The sequence below is a fragment of the Tenebrio molitor genome, chromosome 7 (genome assembly GCF_963966145.1).
Source record: "Tenebrio molitor chromosome 7, icTenMoli1.1, whole genome shotgun sequence".
NCBI classification, from domain to species: domain Eukaryota; kingdom Metazoa; phylum Arthropoda; class Insecta; order Coleoptera; family Tenebrionidae; genus Tenebrio; species Tenebrio molitor.
In genome coordinates this window covers 2,594,669-2,617,761 of record NC_091052.1, presented here as the reverse complement: position 1 = coordinate 2,617,761, position 23,093 = coordinate 2,594,669, and the positions used below count along the sequence as shown (strand labels likewise).

Here is a 23,093-nt window from a genome sequence, read left to right as displayed (position 1 = left end):
TGTACCCATAACGCGAAAAATGCACTCCTTGAATTTTTTATAAAATGTCTGAATTTGCAGTGTAGCCACAACCTACATATTACACCGAAATTAAGGTTCTTTGATAGAAACGCTCTATGTATTTATATTTGATTATGCTAAATTCTACTTCTCAAACTTGAGAGTTGCCGGGAGGTGATTCAGGGTTGAAGCGTTACAATAATCGTTGCAGAGTTTAGCCGATAACGTCTAGCAAATATTCACTAGTGGATAATTCAAGAACAACTTAGTCAAAAGCCTTTGTATCATTGCCTTGTAAAGAACATATAGAGTAGAATTCGTGGTGTGGTACTACTGACATGACATTATCCTCTCAAAATTACTATTACTGCTTGCATAACATGTACTGCTGCTTAATCTTAAAGTCAGAGGTACTAACCACGCTTCGATTAGTTTAGATCCTTACGGAAAAATTGTAAAATTTTGACATGACCAACTGAATTATACATAGATTCACTTTATCTTCATGAAAATTCAAATAATCTTGTACTTCTGTCCGGAAAAAGTTGTAAGATAATGTAATCAGCGTTACATACTAGATATTTAACTTTGATCTTTAACATTTACCATTTGAACATAAAAGCGTTGAAGATAATTTGCTACCATATTTATTAATATTTTATTTAGGCAGCAGTCAAATGAAAATACTTCCTTTCTATATACAATTTAAATTTATGTCAAAGGTTTCGAAGGAAATTCTACTGAAATTTTTTATCTGACAGACACTGGAGTGCCATTAAGCTAGGCAGGCTGAAATTTATATTTTTGTCGCAACATTTTGAATCGTCATAAAATTGGTTTCACGTACAGCGTGTCCTATAACGTAACGAGGGCATTGTACTTAATTATTTATTAAAATATCTAGAATAATAAAGTGAGTAAGATTCGAGATAAGAGTCCCAGCAGAAGCAACAGTGGCTTGATCGACCCGCTACTATTTATTAATTGACAAGTTATCGATCATTTTAAAGCCACCGCTCGAATGAATTCAAGAAATGTTTAATTAAAGATGCTACCGACAATTGTGTTTTTGAGACAGATCAATTCGCAAACTGGAATGGAGCTGTCCAGACTGATTTCGTCTTATTAGTCAACGGCGCTGCGTTAATTAGCATCATCTTGTTGGGCAATCCGATACTGTTTTTTGCCCGTTTCTCCAACATCCGTTATGTTGTTCCTTCAGCAGCGATAGCTGCATATAAAAGTGATCGCGGCAAAATTAGCAAATTGCTGCTATTTATAGCCAACCGATCATCGCACAAGCAAGACGAGTAACCGACCCACATAAAAGAACAGGTTTAACAGCTACCGTATCAACAAGAGTTTTTTGGCCAACATGTGTGTGCATAATTCATAATGCCTGCCACGTTTTATATACAGCGCCGTATAAGGCGCCTGAGTACTTGATTTACCGGCTTACAGCCAAACAGCTAACCTATAATTATTTGGAACACGAGCGTGTGGGTGCCTTCATATAGATTTTGTTTTTCATTTCTTTTTTTCGGTCACTCAACCAGTATTTTATCTTCGGTCTATAAATAGCTATCAAGAAGCCGCGTTGCGAAACATGTGAATCCTATTATGTACCTGATTCGTGGATCTGCTAGGATTCGAAATCTGAAATGCAAAATAGAGTGGATATTGAAATTTTCGCTATCCGAACATGTCAATGGTCCACTTATTTTACAGCTACGACGGCGTAGACAATAGAATAATAAACAAAACCGAAAACAGATTTTGTAATTATAATTCGGAATGATTAATGGTTTATGTGTACAGGCCGTACGTTAAATTTTGCCATCGTCACGCTTGGTCGAAGCGTCTGTTTCACCGAATGGTTTTGCAATCATTTCCCGACAAACGCTACTTTTATTTATTGCTAGTTCTGTAATTATTATTCCACAGAGCTAGTCGTTTGTGGGACATCCAACTAGATCGCTCTTTTTAGCACGGATCGGAGATGAGTCTGAAGACTGTTCGCCAACATAAATTGAACCAAATAAATAAACATTTTCTTACCAGGTCGTAACGTCAAGATAGTCTAATTTACGTACATACATTATCATTATTACTATCATTTTACCATACCCGTGGTTGGCCGACGAGCGCGGTCATTCCGCTTTAATAAGACATTTTTTTCATCCTCCTTTGCAGAGGCAGCCGTATAAAAGTAGCAGCAATAAAAACGCAATCAAATTAAAATAATGTAATGTTACATGACTACTATAACACGTGAAACCCACTATTTACGATGCACTAACTTACAAGTAAAATAAACTCGCAGGGTAGTGCTCGTCGGATGGTTTTTAATATAAATGAGTTTTTTTGCGCAAATATACACACGCACACGTGATGAATAAATACACGGTTCTGTTGATCGCAGTTCGGTGAACGGACTAAAAATGTTTGCATTTTTTTCATTCGCACGGTATGAAAATGGGCGTGTAGAAATAAATTGCTCTATTGTTGTGTCAATCAAACAACGGATTTTATGCTAAAAAGCGTTGGCCATGCGTACTGTTTTCTTTCGTGTGTTCTGCCGTTGATGAGGTATTGACATCACCGAGTCGCATCAAACTTGTGTTGGAGGTTTTATTTAAAGATCGGGACTAATAGATTGTTGTCACCCTACCTATTCGAATGAAGAACTACCGGGAAGCATCTGTCTTCGAGAAGATAATTTACGATTGAGATCGTTCCCAAACGCAACTCTCCAATTTAATCCGTTAACTCGTATAATTTGTTGCTACAACGCATTAAAATAAATTAAAAAGTTGTTGATTTAATAATTTTAATTGGCAGATAAAGCATCTGAAAAAAGACTGTAAAAATAAACGCCCGCAGCACGGACAGATTCCGCAGAAGTATTTTAATGCGAGACTGATTGGGAACTAGCGCCAATGGTTATTAAAAATGATTTCAAAATGAATTCCACTTTGGCCGGGAAAATAATTAGGTATATTCAAACCACTCGAGCGCCATCTGAATTCAACAAGAATTACTTTAAAGCGAAATACTTGTAACACTTGGAATTATACAGCACATTGTTACAACATAATTATAGGTAAACGCTGTTCAAAAAAAAAAAAACCATTGTGGTGCAAATGACTTAGCTGTCACTGTGATAAGTAATAGGAAATGTCATGAAAAATGTGTTTTTTGATTTTTGATCAGCGTTTTTAGTCTTTTTTTAAATCAGCTGTCAAAGTGTTGTCAAGTTGGTATGAGGAATTGAAAGTAGCAAATAGTGCATTTCACAGTGTGGGTTGGCAGCGTCAAACCGTTCGAGGTCATGGGCGCTGTCATTGCGCATAACTGTCGTTTGCGTTGAAGAATTAACGCACAAAATTTGAAAAGATGCTTTCGCGAAAAAAAGATAGTAGGCACCCCCTCACAGAGCGTGTCAAGTATCAACCGAAACGGCGTACACTAATGGTCACACGTGTACAGTTGACTTAAAAAAAAACGGGAAATGAAATTTGACCTAATGTGAATTGGAAATTTAATTTGTCAGTTTATGTCAATTTGTGCCTGTTTGATTTCTGACACATAAGTGCAGTTTTTTAACCTAAATTGTAAAAGGCAGTTTCAAACTATAAAAATTTAATAAAATCTGACAGAACTTTTTCTGACAGTTCCCGTTTTTTTTGAAGCCAACCGTACATATTTTAAAGATTCTCCATACTGTCGAATGGTGCTCCAATGCAAGTCTTCTATAATACTGTACTGTAATATAGTACTGATCCTTCTCCGACGAAAACGAGCTCAACCATGATCTTGCACCATTTGGGGTTAAATGAGCCATGATTACGAAGTTGTGGCAGAGTTAATGTGAATGTATGCACCTTGAGTACATCACAATCAGGGTAACGTACAGCTTTCGGACTTGTCCAGCACACTAGGATGGCAATTCAGTATTAGAGTAGTATCAGTAGTATAGTTGTCTATAAACCGCTTTCAAAAGGTAATTCTCCGACGATGACAGATCTTATGCTAGTAAAAAATATTACCTAGTCATATAGTATGTACACCAACAAATTTTTTTTTTTTTATCAGTATCCAGCCGTTTTGCCTAACTCAGATGTAGCAGCTACACACGCCTAATGAGTCAGCTGATTAAATTTAAGGGGTGACAAATTACTGAAGAATATTATATGTATTTCTCTAAAATTCTATAACGAAAAATGATTCAGTTCGGAGAGTTCATGGTTTAAAATTAAAATACCTACGTGTTTGTGATACAGCATGTATAATGTAGGTATACAGGGTGTTTTTTAAATGTTAGTACTATTGGGAGCATAAAAAGTGGGACATCAAACTTCTGTCAGTTTTGAAAAATTCGATGTAGTTCAAGCTTTATTGTCATTTTGCCTTTGATTATTGTAACAGAAATTTGACACTATTCTAGCTGACAGTTTAAACATTTATTTTATTCTCCTATGTTCCTTTTCCAAATGCCCTCTTCTTTTGATAAAGGTAGATTTTGATTGGGACTTTGCATTAAATAAATACTGTTCACTACGTGCTTACTTACGAGTACACACTCATTCAATAAAACCTAGAATATTTAATGACAACGTCAGTCAATTCAAAGTAGGGTTAGAAACAAATAATGGTAATTTCACATTAAAACTCTAGACAGTGATGTTGATGTCCCACTTTTTTTGCTTCCAATTACATTTTTAATTACCTTTAATTCAGTACCGTACTGACAATTTTAACCAAAATTTAATTTATTTTTCTCTTTTTTTTGTACTAGCATTTAAAAAACACCCTGTATTACCTACCAAGATAAAATGACTGAGGTATTTGTTAGTGTAATAAACACGAAATACACCTTTCGTTCTCCACTTAGCAATAGTTTTGCGTTGTTAAATGTGAAATGTTTGAATGCCTTTACAAACATCTTTATGCGATGTAATAACTTTCTCTAGTCTCCTCCCGACAATCGAGCACAGTAAAACCTCTGTAATGCAGACATCGAACATTCAAGGGAGCAAAAGTACTAAAACCAGGAATGTATTGTACTCACTCTCGTAGATGTTTATAACGGGTGACTATTAAAATCTTCACTTGGAGTTGGCTTTGAACGAGTTTTTATTTTTTCTGTTACTTTAGACACACGCAAGAACCAACGACAAATGTCAGTCAGTACAATTGAAACATAACCAAATTAAGAGAAAAAACATTTATTGAAATGTCAAACTTGTCAGTGTCTAAGGTGCAACAGAAAACAAAGCATGATCCATAGCCAACCCTAAGTGAAAATTTTAATAGTCACCCGTTATTTTATTCAAAATTTGTGTTTTCGTAATAGTTATATGTATTTTCCAGTATTTGAGTGTATGAATGTGGCCGCACTAGAAGGACGTCTTTGATAAAAGTTTGTATTATATAACTTAAATTGGTAAGAATAAAAACAGAAGCCAGAAATATTATGGAATATTTGTGAAATTTTCGCATCGATATTGCAGCGTTGTGTGCGAATTGAAATGTGAAAATCTCGTTACTGTCACACTTAGCTTTTGCACGTGAAAACAGGAAATTAATTCCAGCGCTCTATATTTTATTTAAAAATATAGACGGATTAGTTGGCTGCAGCACAAAAATCTGTATTTGCGGAATGTTTCGATGCCAGAATGATGTGTTAATTCCGTTTCATCCCGTTCGAAAATTTTGTAATTTTTCTCGAATGGTTTCGAGTGATTCGTTTTGTCGGCCTTATTTTGAGAAATTTCCATTTTGCGTGTCCATAATGGGTCGTCCGTAACTGGGAATCCGTCCGAATGATCGATTCTTATCTAAATCTGTCCGTTTTCCAAAATAATTTTCCCTGGCGTCTTCACACATAAGTATATAAATCCTAAAGGAGATTAGTTTTATCTTCGAGGCGTACTTCGAACGCGACCGCCGACGACACGCATTTCATTTAACGTTGGCGTCGTTCTAGCTTCCTTCTGATTTATTTGCGTACATCCCAGCGATTCGGCGGGAGTAGAAGGCTTTCCGTGTTTTGACTTGGATGGTGCACCAACGGCAAAGATACGAAAAATGCCGTTCCGATTGTTTGGAATGTTTGTCATGCTTAAATTATTATGGCAAACATGTTTGTTTGTTCTTGGGCTTTTTATGTGACATCTTGATGCCGTTCTATTTTATAACGATTTTATGCGAATGTATAGCGGATTTGAATAAGAGTACCATTTATTTTGTTTGTTTTTATTTCCCGATTCGTATCTTTATTTATTGCTTTTTATTGGAAGATAATTCAATTTCGGGATTTTCTGACAGGCGGTTCGGTTTCGTCTCCCCCGAAATTTGGATCCGAGCCCGGTGACCTTCAAATTTTTCCCGCACCTAATTCCAAGACTTGTACATAAACCAGGAGTTGTTTCCGTTTGGTTTATGTCGGTCAATAAAATTACACATTGACGACACAAAGCTTCGTTGCTTATCACGTGGTACAACAAACCACATGTCAAAGGCACGGTTTATAATATTTCGTTCCTCCTCTGAAAAAAGTGCATGCATTTTGTGTCGCGATAACACATCAAAGAGAACGGGAACGACTTACATGCGCAGGGTGACAGCTAAGAAATAGATGGAAAAGTGTCTGATAAAAAACAGCATAATAAAACATGATAAAACGAAATAAATTCTTTTTTAAACGCTCTCTTTGAACCTTTCTCCGCTAAAAGAATTTATCTCTTGTGCCGAACGGGCGAGAGCGAGCAAAAAATTTTATCCGGAGGTGATCTAAACTGAATTTTAACAAATTATTTGCGGCTTTGAATGGAGGTGTTATCGCTCCCTTAAAACATGTCCCGATGCGAAATAAAAGGCCCGATGTTTAGTTTATGGCGTTTCAATGGCGGCCATCGGAAAGTGCGCACCTTCGCTGTCATTCAGTCTCTTGTAAAGACCGCCTTTTACGTTTTTTGGGTTTTAGTATTATTTTCAATTTATTTTACTACTCGCAGTAAAAAGGTCCGAATAATGAAGTTTTTGGGGGAGGTCGCGGAGGGCCGTTAAAGCCAGCTCGGCATAACGACTAGTGCGGTGGAATTTTGTAGTGTTATTGGGCCGTGCTGAAATTTTGTCGAGCTTTCGGGTCGAGGGAAATGAAGTGGCGGCCTATTATGCAAAGGAAATTAAAGTGGAGTAAATCACATTAGATTCTCTCCGTGTACACCTCCTGCACACCTTGCGATAGTCCACTCCATCGCCTTCACCAATTTAGTCCCGACGAAATTCTATAGATCTACACTGCATGAATATATGAATGCGAAATTCAATTCTGACGGTTTTTACCGACACGAAAATAAGATGAACGTATCGCTGCTCCGTTCCGGTTATATAGGTGGGTGAAAATGAAATAGGTGTCTGACGTTGCGAATTTGATAGAAAAGACGACTGCAGTTTACACATACACCACCCACATCGGCTCCATTTGAATAACGGAGCCTCAAGCCAGCACTTGTCAGCTGGATCCGGAAATGTTACGGCTAAACATCATAACCCTCCATCTTGATCTCGAGTTGATTGCCTCTCTCGCACCCGAAGAAATAAACCACGTTGCGTTCTTTGCGTTCCAGCTTTTAATTTAACGTTGTAATAACTACTTGCCAAGAAAATTATTTTTTGTTGTGGCTTTAAACCACCAAGTTCACAGCAACGAATTTAATTGTCTGTTTGTTGGTTATAGGATCGCCGTATTTTTTTAAGCCAAAAATATTAATAGGTTCCCATACTTCACTTTAAGCTTGAAGTAATGCAGCGCCTAAACTGAAAGAAAAACCTATTTTTTATATAATTTCATGAACGGTACCTCTTATAGATAGGTGATTAACGAAGTTTTGAAATTTTTAAAACAACTTTTAAAGTGAAGTAAGTACTCAGCAAGAAAAGCAAACATTACACAAGTGCACTTTGAATTGTTATTTGTACCGTCTCGTCTGTTGATCATTCCTATTTATTTCAAAGGTATTCATTTCCTACTTTCATGTCGTATTAATTTACGAAAAAATGTCAATTTGTGTAAACCAAAAGGATAGATCACATAAAAGATATCTTAAATACAAAAAGTGCGCCAGCACGAGTGGTATCCCCAAGCGCAACAAACATGAGTGATGGCACCTCAAAAGTAATATACCATACTTTAACAACTAATGGTATACGGAGGACTGACTATTCCTAGAGTTAACCCACTTTTTTAAATTAGTTTTCGGTATATCGAGTAACAGGTCACGCAATTTCTATAGTAACAGAAAACAAACATTTGACGATTTAGAAAATTATGTAGAATTAGGTTCGTTTCAAAATTGTTGCATTATTTTTTGAAGAATAATAGCCAAACAAATCGCTTCCTGAAATGGAAAGCAATTCAAAACGGTTTGGTAACAACAAATCGGAAAGTGAAATTGACGGAGAAATATTCCAGAAAATAGAAAGGAAATTCGAGATTATGTATTGTGTGGAGGCAATTCGCAATTTTTTTGGCAGAAATGAATTACAAATTGGACGAATCTACATCTCCTGCTCTAATTAATAATATGTATATCGAATGTCCAATTTGGAATTCTTTTGTGAATTGCCACCACAAAATAATAATCTGTTGTTCTTCCTGAAGAAATGAAGAACAAAAGCCTTTCCGGAGACCTTCTACAAAACTATGGTTACTTAAGTTTTTTCGTAATTTCTTTGTAAAATGACAAAAACACTCACTTAGCTACATTAGTTATTAATTAGTATGATTAAAATATTTCTGTAAAATATTTGCTTGGACCGCAAGGGTAATAATAATCGTTGATTTACGTCATTTCTATTTATTATTTAACAAATAAGGATTCAAATAGTTTTAAAATTTTGTGATATGGATTAAATAAATATTAAATTAATAAATAAAATTAAAATATATTTCTGTTTAAAAAGTAACTCTTTATAATGTACACTGTTTTTGTTCCCGATTTGAATCGTAATGTTTTTTCACAATTTACAATCCAAGAGATGTTAGATAAACATAATTTGTGCGCGATTCTTATAATTTCTAAGGATAAATTTCCAAAAATACATATATGTAGGTCTTTATGTAAATTACCACAAACTTGGAAAAAGAAGTCCAAATACTTCTTCAACATAGAAAATGGTCTTTACAAACTTCAGACTTGAATATGATGGAATTTCAGTAGGACGAACTAGGTAGACTATGTATAAAAAATATTACTCATAAACAGCGACCAACTCGGGCAGGATTATAATAAAATGAGGATTTAAGTAATTCAAAAGCTTACAGCAAGATCCCAAGGCCAAAGGACAATATTTCGATGGGAACAAACATTAATTTAAGTGTAAAATTTTTTACCATGATTTAGTACTCGAAACTTACCAAGGATAATCCACACAAAGAACAGTACAAAATTAATAAATCATTTTTTCCATAAATAATTTTATTACGTTCGGAGCAATCAATCAACATTATTTCTCGTTTATAACTTTTTTCCAAACAAGAAATAAGTCCTTTTTTATTAATAAATTCATTACACGATAATGGGAATTATTTCAAAAACGTTATTTTATCAGTTATTACTTGGGTTTTTAGACAACTAATTTCAAAACGTTTTTTAAATGTGTTATATCGGGCGTTCAAATGAAATCCTGGGCTGAGAAGACGTTGGAAACCGTCAATTGTTTTGCTTTTTTAAAGTGTAAATTGACAGTTCTAATTAGAGGATCTTGACAGCTAACCTAAAATTTATAAACAAAAAATCTTTCTGTTTTTTTTTCTTTCTTTGATGTTTTATATTGGTGTTAAACAGCGGGAAATTCAAACTTTACACTGTTCCAAATGGTTTACTTTTTTCAACGCCTACTCAGCCCAGGTTTTCATTTGAACGCATGATACATTTATCGCACGGGTGTCACGAAATGACGAGAACTTTTTAGGCATTTTTGATAAAATCTATGTAGAACTCAACGCTTTGATAATTAATCCACATGAATATCCTGTATTCTGGTCTGATCTAATCGACGAAGTGGAACCGTCGTTTTATTTTATATTGCTTTTTAGTTCCCATTAATTTTTAATAGCATGTACGTACAATGGTTCGGAAAAAATCGAGGAATGGTCAATTTCATTGCACAGACAATTCGGTCATTTATCATAGCTGACAGTCTGTTTCGAATCGATTCGAGCGTCTTTGTTGTCGGCCAGAAAAAGAAACTTTCCTCGGCCTACCGAGCGAATGCTTTGTACTAATTGTTTTAATTGTTTTTCTTTACTAAGTCTTACGAAAGTTTGTTTAATTACCAAGGTGGAAACTCGTCACCTTTCTTAACCTCACGATTACGTAATTTTGTAATTTTAATGTTCACTTCAGAAAGTTACGGTTTACGACCTCCAAAGTGGAAAGGTGAATTGTCCACGGTTCTATCGTTTCCCTTTCATCTCGGATTCGTGGATGCGCTGTTTCTTATGTGGCAAAAGAATTTAAATTTGTAATGACGAAACAAGAAACTAATCGACGTTTTCCCGAAATCCTACACTGGAAACAAGTAAATGATGTGAAAAAATGGCAGAGATGCAAACGAGGCCGCACTGTATCGATTTAATAATAAAAACGGCCGCGTTTGGAACTTGGAGGCGCTCCGCTAATGTCTCTGGTGATTAACGAAAAATATTACTTTTAAATTTGATTAAATAATCAAAGAACTCCGGAGCTCTTTTTAAACTCAATAATGACTATCCCGGAATTAAAGCGTTTGCTCTTTGTAATTATGGAATTTTGACAAAACGCTTTTTGACAAGAATAATATTATTCCATTTTATCCACAACATTATCATTCGAACCGGCAACACGACGATATTAGTAATGCGTTGTGTCACGACAAACCATAAATTAGTTTATTAAAAAAACAATTTCGGCCGGCACCCTAACAATTTCTCTGCGACCAGAGGTACCGTTTCCCTCGAACATTAGCCACGATTATGATAAATATGCTTATCAATTAGTTTTATTCCTTACAAAAACGTAGACAAATTCGATTATTACGTGTTGAGTTTATGAATTTTTTTCATTCCGGGTTGCGTTCCCATGCCGCGCGCCGTAGGGTCATATCCGCAACATTAAACGCGCGCACAAACATAACACACGTGAATTAAAACTAGCCGAGCAAGTCCAGCTATAAATCCAACCATGTAGAAGCATTAGGTTGAGGTCCGCATTTAAAATGGTAATTACATTATAGGAATAGTCGTAAATGGGCCAAATTCGAGATACGGTTTACGACTTCTATTATTACGAGGTTGCCACTTGGGGGAATCCTCCGTCCTCAAAGGCCGCCTGTCAAATAAACTATACGCCCTAACAAAAACTACACTCGGTTAAAGGATAAAAAAGAATCACATCACGCAATAAACGTCAGCCCCGTGCACTTCCATGGGCAAAACCACAATGGGGATGTGTAAAATGCTGACTTCTGGATTCTTACACAATACACATCAGATTTATATAACTGACAATGTTGCTGAAATTTCATTTGGTATACGAACTTGGCAAATAATTCTTTGAAAGGAATCATTTTTCGAACGCGGTGCTTTTTTGCGAGCTGGCGGATGCGAACGTTGCGTATTCAACGAGAACCCGAATATCTTTATTTGATTTTTACAAACAGTCGAAAGTGTGCACCTCCTGCATCCTTTTGTCGAATAAAAAAAACACAAAACTTTGTTATGGTTCTTCTTTGTCCTCCAACTAAAACTACTTTTACGGTCAGTCTTGAAAGGAAATAAAATAAAGCTACAGTGGCTTCTCAATAGTAGAGCTACTGAAAGTGGAATAAATATCTTTCGAAATATACAAATACTGTAAAAAATTATATCTCTAAGTGACTGCAAAACCCTAATTTGTATGGTTGAATCTTTAAAAGACACATGTCAAAAAAAAACCTGGACTGAGTAAGCTTTGAAGTGTAAACCATTTGGAACAGTGTAAAGTTTAAATTTCCCGCCGTTTGACACAAATGACATTTGTTTATGTTTAACCGACACATAATTGAACTCGTTTATTTTTAGGAAAGGGTGCCCATAGAACCTTAGATATTTACGTACAGAATAGGAATCGTTAGTTATTCTATTTGCATTGCAAAGAAAAAAAAAACAAAAATATTTTGTTTATAAATTTCATCTTAGCTGTCAACATGCTCTAATTACAACTGCAACTTACATTTTAAAAAAGCAAAACAATTGACGGTTTGTCGGTTTCCAACGCCTTCCTAGCCCAGGATTTCATTTGAACACCCGATACATACTGTCTTTTTCCAGAAGATGCCATCATGACAGAAGTTTTCATTGATTTGGAAAAAAATTTACCACGACAATCGTCGCTTTTTGTCTAAAGATTTAGAAAAGACAAACTGACAAGATTCATGTATCAGCGGTGTCTTCCGGTATATTTGACATTTAAAGAAAAATATAAATTATACAAACATGAAAAATCCGAAAATCCTCACTTTATTTCAGTGAGGTCTGCGAACATATTTTTAGATTTCGAATTTGATAGCATCTTACCAGAAACATGGAAAATATATCCTGTGATTAAGAAAATTCTTAATCGAACGAACTTTGTCTTTAAAACTTTGTGAATTTTCAAAAAAAAAAGAAAACACTTTGCAAGTAGTGCATAAAATAGTGCCAGAAAATATGAAGACGACAAGGAAGTTGTTTGTGTAAAACGTGTGCGGCCGTGGTGCAAATTAGGACTAAATGTATCGGGTGTTCATTTAAATGTATCCCCAAATTTGGCGTTTCGTCGATTGTGAACGCACCAAACAAACAACAAAAAAGTGAGGTTAGATTTAAACAGCCGATTCGTGATCTGTAATCCGTGGTGCATTCACAATCGACTCTTCAACGCCAACTTTGAGGAGAAATTTAAATGAACACCGATATAACAAGAATCTAATGAAGAGCATAATCAAAGATGCTCTTTCTCCAAGGCTGATTCGATTACAATTTTTTTAATCTATGTTGGAGACACAACTTTACGACTATGATCCTGCCTCTGCACAGGATACATTTTTGCGTTGATAACTTTGTACGTTTGCCCACCGGCATTTCAATTACACATTCTGGTTTATTTCTGTATCTGTAAAGGTCATGTCCAAAGTCTTGGATAGAATACATATGGTGTAATTTTTGTCAACGTGTACGTGTGTCGGGTTGAGTCGATCGGCGGTCCGTTTAAACTGCTAATAAAGCAAAATAGTGGAAAGGTCTTAGGAGGGTCGGTGAGCAATAAAATAGGTTTTCACGTACTAATTCCACTATGAATTCAGAGTGAAGTTAGTAGTTTAAGCCCTTTTAAACGCAGGAATATGTGCACACATGTGTATAAGTCAAGCGTGTCTACATTGACGTGGGGAAGTTTCGCCAGCTGGGTCGGTCGTAAACAGCTGATATCTTCACGGCGAAGCTCGTAAAGTTCTTTTTGTGATCCATAGGAAAAGCAGTCTAGCCCGTGTTTGTTCTATGTTGAATTTTATTAGTGAAGCGCAAATAGAAGGAGGTGCGTGTTTTCGTCGTTACGAAATATAAACCCAGAAATGTACGAGATTATCAAAAGACGTTTAATGTGTTAATGGTGAATATAAAAGCATTGTACAATTAAGATGTTAACTCGAATTTTATGACATTAAACTTGATATTACCCACGAGAGATGGTAATAAAGATTACCCTCAACGTACTATAAATAAGGAAAAATTAAAGTCGCTCCCGCAACGGCCGTTGCCAAAATTCTCAAATTTTCCGACCAAATTGGAGTGATTAAATTCTGCCTGTGTTGGGTTGTCGATTTCGTTCACGTTTCGTGTGTATATTGGAAGTTTTTCCGAGAATTCGCCGAACAGGAATTCAAATGTAAATACTTAAATTAAATTCACTATCATTGTGCGTAATCAAATTAAAAGCAGCAACTGTTAAGGTTCGAAGTGGATCCGTGTTAGACTCCGGTTCTATTTGCTGTTGGGGTAAAATAATTAAATCGCCTGGTATACAGGAAAGGAGACGATAATGGAATCTAACGTGATAAATGTAATCATTTGATTATGGATTCAAATTGGTTTCTTGGACGTTGACCGATCGACGGAGGGAGCGCTTTGTCTGTATTTATGGGACAATCGGCTTTCCACCGATTCGATTTTAACAGAAACAAGTTTCGTGAGCATCTTCAAGAACAAATGAGGATTTCTACGAGTCGGTCAAAATACAGTTATCCATCAAACCGTGCAACATCTATAATAGCAATCTGAACCTGGAAACGCACCATTGTTTTTGAAGGAATTCGCGTGTGGGTCGGCCCACGAAACTTCTCTCGGCCTGTTTTTTTTTCAATGACTTAAATACTTTTCAAATCCGTAAAATTAAACGAATTTCGAGGGGTAACGTGCACCCTAATCTCGGTCATAAATAATCGAGTGCTTGTACTGAATATAAAGTTAAACGCGGATCATTATTAGATTTATCAGATGGTTTAAGACGTAAAAGCCCAGCTCGGAATCGACATGACGAAAATTAACCTTCTGGTTTGTAAATGCTAGAAAGTCGATGTTATACATTTAAGGAAATGAACAGTTGTTCCAGATCACATTCAGCTCCTACCGTGATTCTCACTAGAAATACATCATAAATAATGTTAGAACCTCGTCGACGAACACATCAAATTAATGTTTATTGCCTCAAATTACTGTTAATTATTAAATTTCGGTTGAATTATATTTACCAACGAGTAGTAAATACCTAATTTTATAGGTTTGCCCCGGGCCAACGAGGAGTCTTTGACATCTACCAAATAAATAACGCGAATAAAAAATTGGTCGGTTGATAGCGATTCATTATTCTTCTATTTATTACTTCCCGATTCATTTAAGTCCGCCTCCATCAACCTCCACTTTTTGTCCTGGTTGTTTCTTCGCGTCGGCCAAGATTTAAGACTCCCAGCAGAATCCGTAACTACCAGGTTGAAATCAGAATTAAACTCGACTGAAATATGTATTCGTTTTGGGCCTCGACATTTTTTCACCCAAGGCACAAAATAAACTGACATTTTTTGCATTTTTCATTTCATCGGAATATATTGCTTTCAGCTGAATTGAAATATGTTCACGTTATTAAAATAATTTTGAATTTCCATTACCGTATTGAATGACATTAAAATTTGAAACAGCAGCAACCAGCCAATCGCAAAACTGACGATAGTTTCCCGCGTGGAGAACGTTGCGTTGGTTTAATTAAAATGGTAAAACTCGTTTCGAATTGTTGAGAAAACCAACTTCTTGTTCGCTTCTTTGTTCTTGTTGCTTTTGTGTTTTCCGTCATTGTTCTTTCTGTTATTTCTTCGGCCATACAAGTCCGATATCTTCGGATTGAGCCGATCAAGATCTCAATTGAGTTGTTTTTTCCGGTCACTCGAACGATGAAATAAGGTGTTCTCGCTTGGCCTTAACCCCTGTCAATAATTAATAAAGCCGGAACGATCCGGAGGTTCCTCCGACTCCGGACCCGTTTAAATCAGTGCAACAATAATTCGAGTGTAGTCTGCAGACGCCCGGAGGTTGAAATTAATGAGTGCCGTGCGGGCGTAAAGAATTATTTAGAGGTTAGTTGTATCTGTGCGGGGCTCGAAGGGTCACGTGAGCCAGCCGGTAATGCAGGAATCGTGCACGAGGGGTCGGAATGGTCGTGCTCACGATTCCTCGTAATAGGCCACGACCAGCTTCTTGCCCCTTGAAATATTGACTCTAATTGCTCCACAATCTACACAAAACTTGATAGAACGTACCCATGGTTTGGTAAATGTTTACGTTCGGGAATAAGCGGCAAGGTGGGGCTCCGTTTCGATTTTGAACGGTTAATTACCTATCCCGTCCTCCAATTTGGTGTATTTTATTTTTCATCAAGTTCGTGTTTGTGGTCTAGTCTAATTGAAAACTCGACTTTCCTCTAATTGCTGTTTGATGAATAAACATTTTCTCTTTTTCCTGCGTTGACCAAACAACTGACAATTTTATTTTTCTTTCAGGTAAGTGTGTCCGTCTGTCCAACGCTTTCCAACCCTCTCGGACTAAATTTTTTTCGCCGTCCCGTTCTGGTAATCCCCCAGTAAAATTCGACCGGATCCAGATCCCATCAGTTTTAATGCTCGCCACTAATTTGCATGTAGTGTGGACCGCTCAGACAAGTAATCGGGTTAATTCCGAACCGATCTTGTTTTCTTGTATCTGCATCTAAAGTGTCAATGAAGTTGGGCGCTCTATCCAGATAAAGACGTCTTATTACTAAGTTAATGAAACTCCCGTTTTGCACCCGTAATCTCGAGGTCTTATCGGTCGGATTTTCCTTAAAGCTCGACGCGAGATAAAGCTCATGTGTACTAGTGTAAGCTCACGTGCAGGTCACTGGTTCGGTCAACGGACTGTTTGTACGATTTGATGGACCGTCATCGTTCCTGAATCGCCACAATACATTAAGATCAAGATGAACGTGCCACTCTGCGGCGGCGAAAGGATTAGTGACAAGCCGAATTATTAGATTGATGAGAGGCTCGGCAAAAATGGACGGCGTTTTCTCAAAACTTTTTGATCCGGTTGTTTGTTGCCCAGATCATTAATTTAGATAATGGTAACATTTTTATGCCGCAGTCTGCAAAGGGCTTGGCGAGTGTCGCAGACGAGTGGGCCCCTCGGATCCGACGAAACGACACAATTCTCACCTTCCGATCTCGATAGATTTCGTTTCGTTAAACTCATCATTTTGTCGTGTCTGCTACGAAATTTTTCATTTATTAAAATACATATTCATGCGGCAAATTGATTGTAATTTTTCTGAAACGGCGCCTGTGTCATGCGAATTCTCGTGAGGCCTTTTAGGGCTATTGGCGTGTACTTGGCCTAGATTCTAGATTGTCTCTGAATAATTAAAATGGGCTTTCTCTACCACAGCCATTACACTCATTTAGTGCGTTACGTATTGGTGTCGGAAAATTCTTTCGATTTTCGCTCGACAGCGTCTCCTCTTTTTCTCTCAAATGTAAAACATGATTGTTTTATAGAAGCTGTCGGTTGGCAACGGTGATAATTTCATAACGAACGGAGTGGATACCCATCTTTCTGTTCCGACGAACGATGCAGTAATACATTTTGACAGTAAACTGATTATACATTTAACGATGATGGCTGAAATCAGCCTGTCACGTTTGTCCAGATTAAATAACGTTAAACTCGTTACATCTCCACTTTTCACGAACTGTCGCTCACAATCAATTAAATTTTATTAAAACTTTGTTGTTTACTTTTTTTGAGGAAATTGGATTCGCTGTCGTATTTTTTTTCGTTCCTAATCGTGACTCAAGAAAATAGTTGAGCGCGATGCCTCGTTTCTGAAACGTGCTTCGATCTTCCGTTATCCGTTTTTTACATCTCTTGAACAATAGGAATAAAACTCGGGGTTGAATTTTAATTGATGTGGTGGTTTTTTTGGTCACCGCGGAATAACGCTCTGTATATTTAGTTGTAATTAGAGTGGAGTTGAAGCCCATCAAACCTTTTTCGTTTCGCACTGTTAATTTACTTTTTATTCTTTGAGAAATTTCGAACATTGTTATTGAGAACAAAGACAAACGAAACATTAAAATTTCAGTTTATCTTTATAATGTTCACAATTTTTCAGGAGCGCTTTCAGCATTTTAATAAAGAAATTTTAATAATATGAAATATCTGCTTTTTACTCGGCTCGTATTGATTTTTCTTTTTTGTCTGATGTAGAATTATGACGAGCTAGTGTCTCTTGTAACATTTTATTTTTCTCCTGGCAGTTTGTAACGTAATACTTTTATTAAATTTACCGATTCAGTGATGAAAATGTACTGGAATAGACGGCAAAATGTCTGTATTATGTTTGTAAACGGACGGTATTTATCCGACTCTCATTGTTACTCGGCATATTTTATTGAACCAACATCCATCAGACTTATTAATTTGCATTTTGCGCTTTATGTTGATAATTATGCGAACATAAACGAGCATTAATGATCTGCGTGAAGTCTGCGGTTTCGCGCGTAACTACACAATTACATTAAGCGTAAAGTTTTTTTTAGACGAGGTTCGTTGCTTTGTAATTTGTTCTTCGACTGTGACCCATCGCACCTTGAGTATTTTTAGGTGTGGGTCCTCCTTTAGCATCATTAGGAGTAAGACGAATCCGAGAGGGACAAAAGCGGCATTGTTTCGAGATAAAATTTCAGCAATTTCGCAAGCGGTAAACAATCCAAGTTTATCGGAGGAATATTTTGCGATATGTCGTACAAATAAGTGGCAGAATGTGAGAAAGCGTCGTTGCGCAGATGCTAAATGGAGGCAAATTTAATTCCGGCACACGGAATAAGCGACGGTTTCCACGATAAAATTGTTGGGAAAGAGGGCACATGTCTTATATCTATTTAGACGTAATCGCATTCGAGTAACTCAATTTAGGAATTTCGATTAATCCTTCTCGACCGAACAGTTTAAATTCATCGGCACGAGCGTCGCGCTGCCAAGATTATGAAGTTAAAGCTTTTGACGTAATTTGAAAGGAATACTGAGTGCATTAGGTTCTGGAAGTAACCGCTTCGCCACTAACAATGAGTATCCGAGATCAGCGGGCTATAAAGTCGGAGATTCAAGACTCGATCAAGTTATTTCATTATCGGTAAAGTTTCTTCGTGTTTAATATTCCACGCCATTCTATAACATCCATTCAACCTATACCAGACGGTGGGAGTTGAATGCACCAAATGCAGAATGGCAATGTTGGCGACGTTTAAACTGCCACCATTACGAAAAACTTGCCAAACTGCATCAGCCAACTTCCTAAACGTAGTTTAGTAACTTTAATTTCGGCACATCCACGACGGCCAAATGCAAGGGAATCTTGTCTGAGGACCAAGGAGTCGCAGCGGCGAAAGTTGTCTAATGCGATTGTGTCAGGACAGAAGACGAATTTTTCGAATTCTTCCGAGATTAAAACGTACCAACATCGTGTAACGCTTATAGAGAAATGAATTAATTATTCAGGAGAATCAACAAAGTCATTTTTCAAGCATTCTTCAAACGACGAACATATTTTTCTAATTAAGGTTGCATATGAAAGCTCTAAGCGACTCATGTCGAAAATTCGAATTAAGTGTTATTTACATAAAAATCGAACGGTACTTTTACCGAACTAAAATAATTCTCTTGTAAAACTGTTTTTTTTTCTCTTTCCAGACATGGATCCAATACTACTTTCGTATTTCACTCGACACAAAAAAATACGTTACAAATCACGTTCGTCTCAAAAATAAGGTGTGCAGTTTTGTAAACAAATTTTCTTCGGTGTTTCCCAACTTCCTTTAAACGACAACATTTCTCAAGTTTAATCCACTTTATAACTGCATTCACATTCGTTATGTAACTAATTAGATTTGAGCATCAAATGTGAGATCTTCAAAGGCTTTAACCAAAGCAACTATTTCACTGTTTGACATGCAAATTCCGATTAGATCTCCCAACCAAAATGAAATTTTTCTTTCCAGATATTAAGTTAATTGCCAACTCCTACTCGTAGTATTGCCAACATCGTGTTGTACAGATTTTTCACAAAACAATGGGTGGGAGAGTTTCGAAGTTTTCTGGCAACACGCTTGTTGTAAATGACGGAGTTGAGGCCTTCGATATAATTAGCATTTATTTACCCTGCAGACCTTTTTCCGACAATTTAAAAAAATGTTGAATGATTACGTACTAATCAACAGCAAGTCCTTGTTTCACTTGTGTGTACTTCTTTCATTATCGTATCTGCTGCGAGGGTAACCGGGAAATTAGCCATGTTACCATGAAACCTGTGATACAGTATCGCGAGGTGTCTGACAATAACGTCATACTTGCAATTAAAATAACTTTGATAACTCTATGGTTTCCTGGTTGTTGAAACTAATTCATCACGCCCTGGTAAATAAATCATTTCCATAAGCAAGCATTGGCACTCTTCATGTAACACCCATTTTGATAGCAGCTTGTTTGTTTCTTCACACCAGTCGTGATACAAGTCTAACATGCATTATTTGACAGTAAGCGTTATTTCAACTCTCAGTTAATCAACTTTTTAATTTCAATCCAGTAACTGTTGCACTGTAAAACAAGTTATTGATTTCCTCACACCAAGTACACTTTATCACTAAACTAAACTACGCTACAAAAACTATAGCACTATTTCTATGATATAAGTGACTTTTTTTTCTTTTTTCAACTAAGATTAACTGCACAGGCGACCCTCAGTAAATGGAACAGGTGCATCTCCTTTAACCCCTTGTTTACTAAAGAAAATTAACAAAAGGCAACACGTGTTGTTTGTTATTTAGCAACTTGGTAGACGCAATGCACGGTATATAATTGGAAATGCAAAACTAATGACACACCATGTGTGAATGGTTTATTTTAATAAAGCAAAGAATCAATTTGCATGTCAAGTCTGAAAGCCCTCCACGAACGGAATTAGTTTATTTATTGAAACTGGATTTTTTGGATGCTTGGGGTAATTCGCGCAAGAATTGATCGACTCCGTCTTCTGGGGTGTCACAAGAGTCAACAATTTCCGGAAAAGCTTGCACAAATACTTCCGAGATGCTAGACGAAGCCACCTAAGAAAAACACAAAGGGTTGTTCTATTGATGTATTCTGGTTGGGGTAACAATACGTAACTTCACAAGTTGTACGTTTTCAACTTGAGGAGTTTGAGCCTTTGCGAAGATCTAGTTTTAATTCGTGTTGTTTATTCAGAAAACCCGAAGAAATTGTATTTTTGTTTGCTCTGGTGCGTTCAACTCTGGAGTGGGTATGTATAAACTTGCCTCGACATGTGTGACACCGGCCAACTGCTGGGTATATGTTTGAAGAGATAATTCTGACAAATAGAGTTCTTTAAAAAAATGACGGCGGTTATCTATCCCCTGTTGTTTGTTAAATTTGTTGGATGTTACAGTGTGTTGCCAATAAAACTATAAGTGTTGCCAATGGAACTATAAAGAACTGTCCACACGTGGAGAGCATGGAGAGGAGAGCAAACAGGTCATCAATTCTATTAGCATAGGTCGTGTACGCGACGCAAGAAAGATAAATATTGACATAACCGCATTGACTGGTTTCTTGTGAGACTTGGCTCTGTAAAAGGAAGCGAAATAAAGCCTGTTCCAGTGTAAGGACGTCTCATAAATACGCTTTCTACATATTCAACCATCATACATAAATACTATTAACCAGCACGGTCTTTTTGTCAGCATAACCGATTTTACATAAGAGGTTTCATTACCGCATAAATTTGTAAATTCGCATCATAATTCATTTAGGCAAGAACCCCCTGGTAGAAAATGAAACGTGAAACCGCCCGGCCATTTTTTCCGATACATCACATAATTTCGGAAACTCGCCTGTGACTTTAATAAAGAAAAACAAATTCGCGAAGTTTCCGCTTTTTTTTTTGATTTGTGCATATTCGTCGTTTCCTGCGGCCCTAACCGAGTACGAGTAAAACAAAAAGTCGGAATTGCTGTCGTTGGACCATTTGCATTTTTATATATCGACAAGGGAGGGAGAGAAAAGGATAACAAAGGGCATGGTGTGATGACAAAGTCATCGAGTCGGAAGTCCGTCGAGGTTCTGTTGTGATGTCGCCACCGGCTATTGCGTTTATTATTCTTCTTTTTGCTACTTTTATCGGAAATCTTATTGGCATCTGTATTTTATTGGGTCGTAGACGATACGGAGTAAATGCGACCGATTAGCAATCTAGTCAAGCAAACTCTCCCATAAAAAATACGACAGATAGAAGTAAAGGCATTTCGGCCGAATGTTCTATTCCGGCCTGAAAAGTAGCCCATTTTATGGCAGTTTGACGCCTAAATTAAGGAGACTTTTCCGCACCGGCGACGGGGAAAAATCGAATTCACAAAAGAACTTTCACCACGTCGGCTGCAATAAATCTGAAATAACATTGAAAAAAAACTTACTAAAATCATAGTAAACGGTTTTGTAGTACTTTTATTACGGGTGCTAGAACCGTAAGTGCTTGTAGAAAACAATTACGTTACGCGGTTGTGCTGCGTGACGTGTAGGTACATAACGCATCTTACCACAACAGAGGCTCTTTATGTACGTACGTGTTTACTTAAAATCTCCAACTGGCTTTGCGAACTGAACTAACCATTATATAATTCGAGGATTATTTAGGTTAAGAAATGGACTTTACGCTCCGTGGCTGCTCTACCATTACTCCATTAGAAACTTCTGTGTTACATCTCACTCCAAATACAAAGCTTCTGTCTTTTGCAACGTGAGCAACTGTTGCGAACAACCTGTAGTTCCTGTTATATCACACTATTTCCAAGAAACTAGTCATGCTTGTAGTTAGTCATTTATGCTTTCAGCAGGAAAACTGCCGCAAGTTGTATCGGGCGTTCAAATGAAATCCTGGGCTGGGAAGGCGTTGGAAACCGTCAGTTGTTTTGCTTTTTTAAAGTGTAGATTGACAGTTGTAATTAGACCATGTTGACAGCTAACCTAAAATTTATAAACAAAAAATCTTCCTGTTTTTTCTTTCTTTGGAATGTTTTGCATCAAAAATAGAATAACTAGCGATTCCTATTCTCGAAGCAAATATCTATAAAACATAAACAAATGTCATTCTTGTCGAACGGCGGGAAATTCAAACTTTACACTGTTGCTAATGGTTTACTTTTCTCAACGCCTACTCAGCTCAGGTTTTCATTTGAACGCATGATACTTTGTACACCGTCGGGACTAGTTGATCTTCAGGTCATCAGCAACAAACGGGACCAAATATTTTGGCTAAAACTATTTGATAAGAATAAAAAAGAACGAGTCGCGATTCTAGGCTCGACACTTCACGCGAGTAAAATTTCAAGTTGTCATTTCACATTGCACGCTTCTGCACACGACAGGCTTTTTGGTGGGTATTATATTTTTAAAT

General features: G+C 36.8%; 1 protein-coding gene across 4 annotated transcripts in view; it reads left to right on the top strand.

Moving 5' to 3' along the window:
* LOC138135976 (max-interacting protein 1-like) overlaps positions 1–23,093 on the top strand; it is a 136,454-nt gene that overhangs the window by 70,937 nt on the left and 42,424 nt on the right. For 2 of the 4 annotated variants that reach the window (XM_069054988.1, XM_069054989.1), the window contains exon 4: positions 19,337–19,414. The exons of the other annotated variants lie outside the window; for them this stretch is intronic. In XM_069054988.1, the coding sequence (XP_068911089.1) occupies positions 19,337–19,414 (78 nt within the window). The remainder of the gene's footprint in view (positions 1–19,336; positions 19,415–23,093) is intronic. 4 annotated transcript variants of the gene reach the window in all.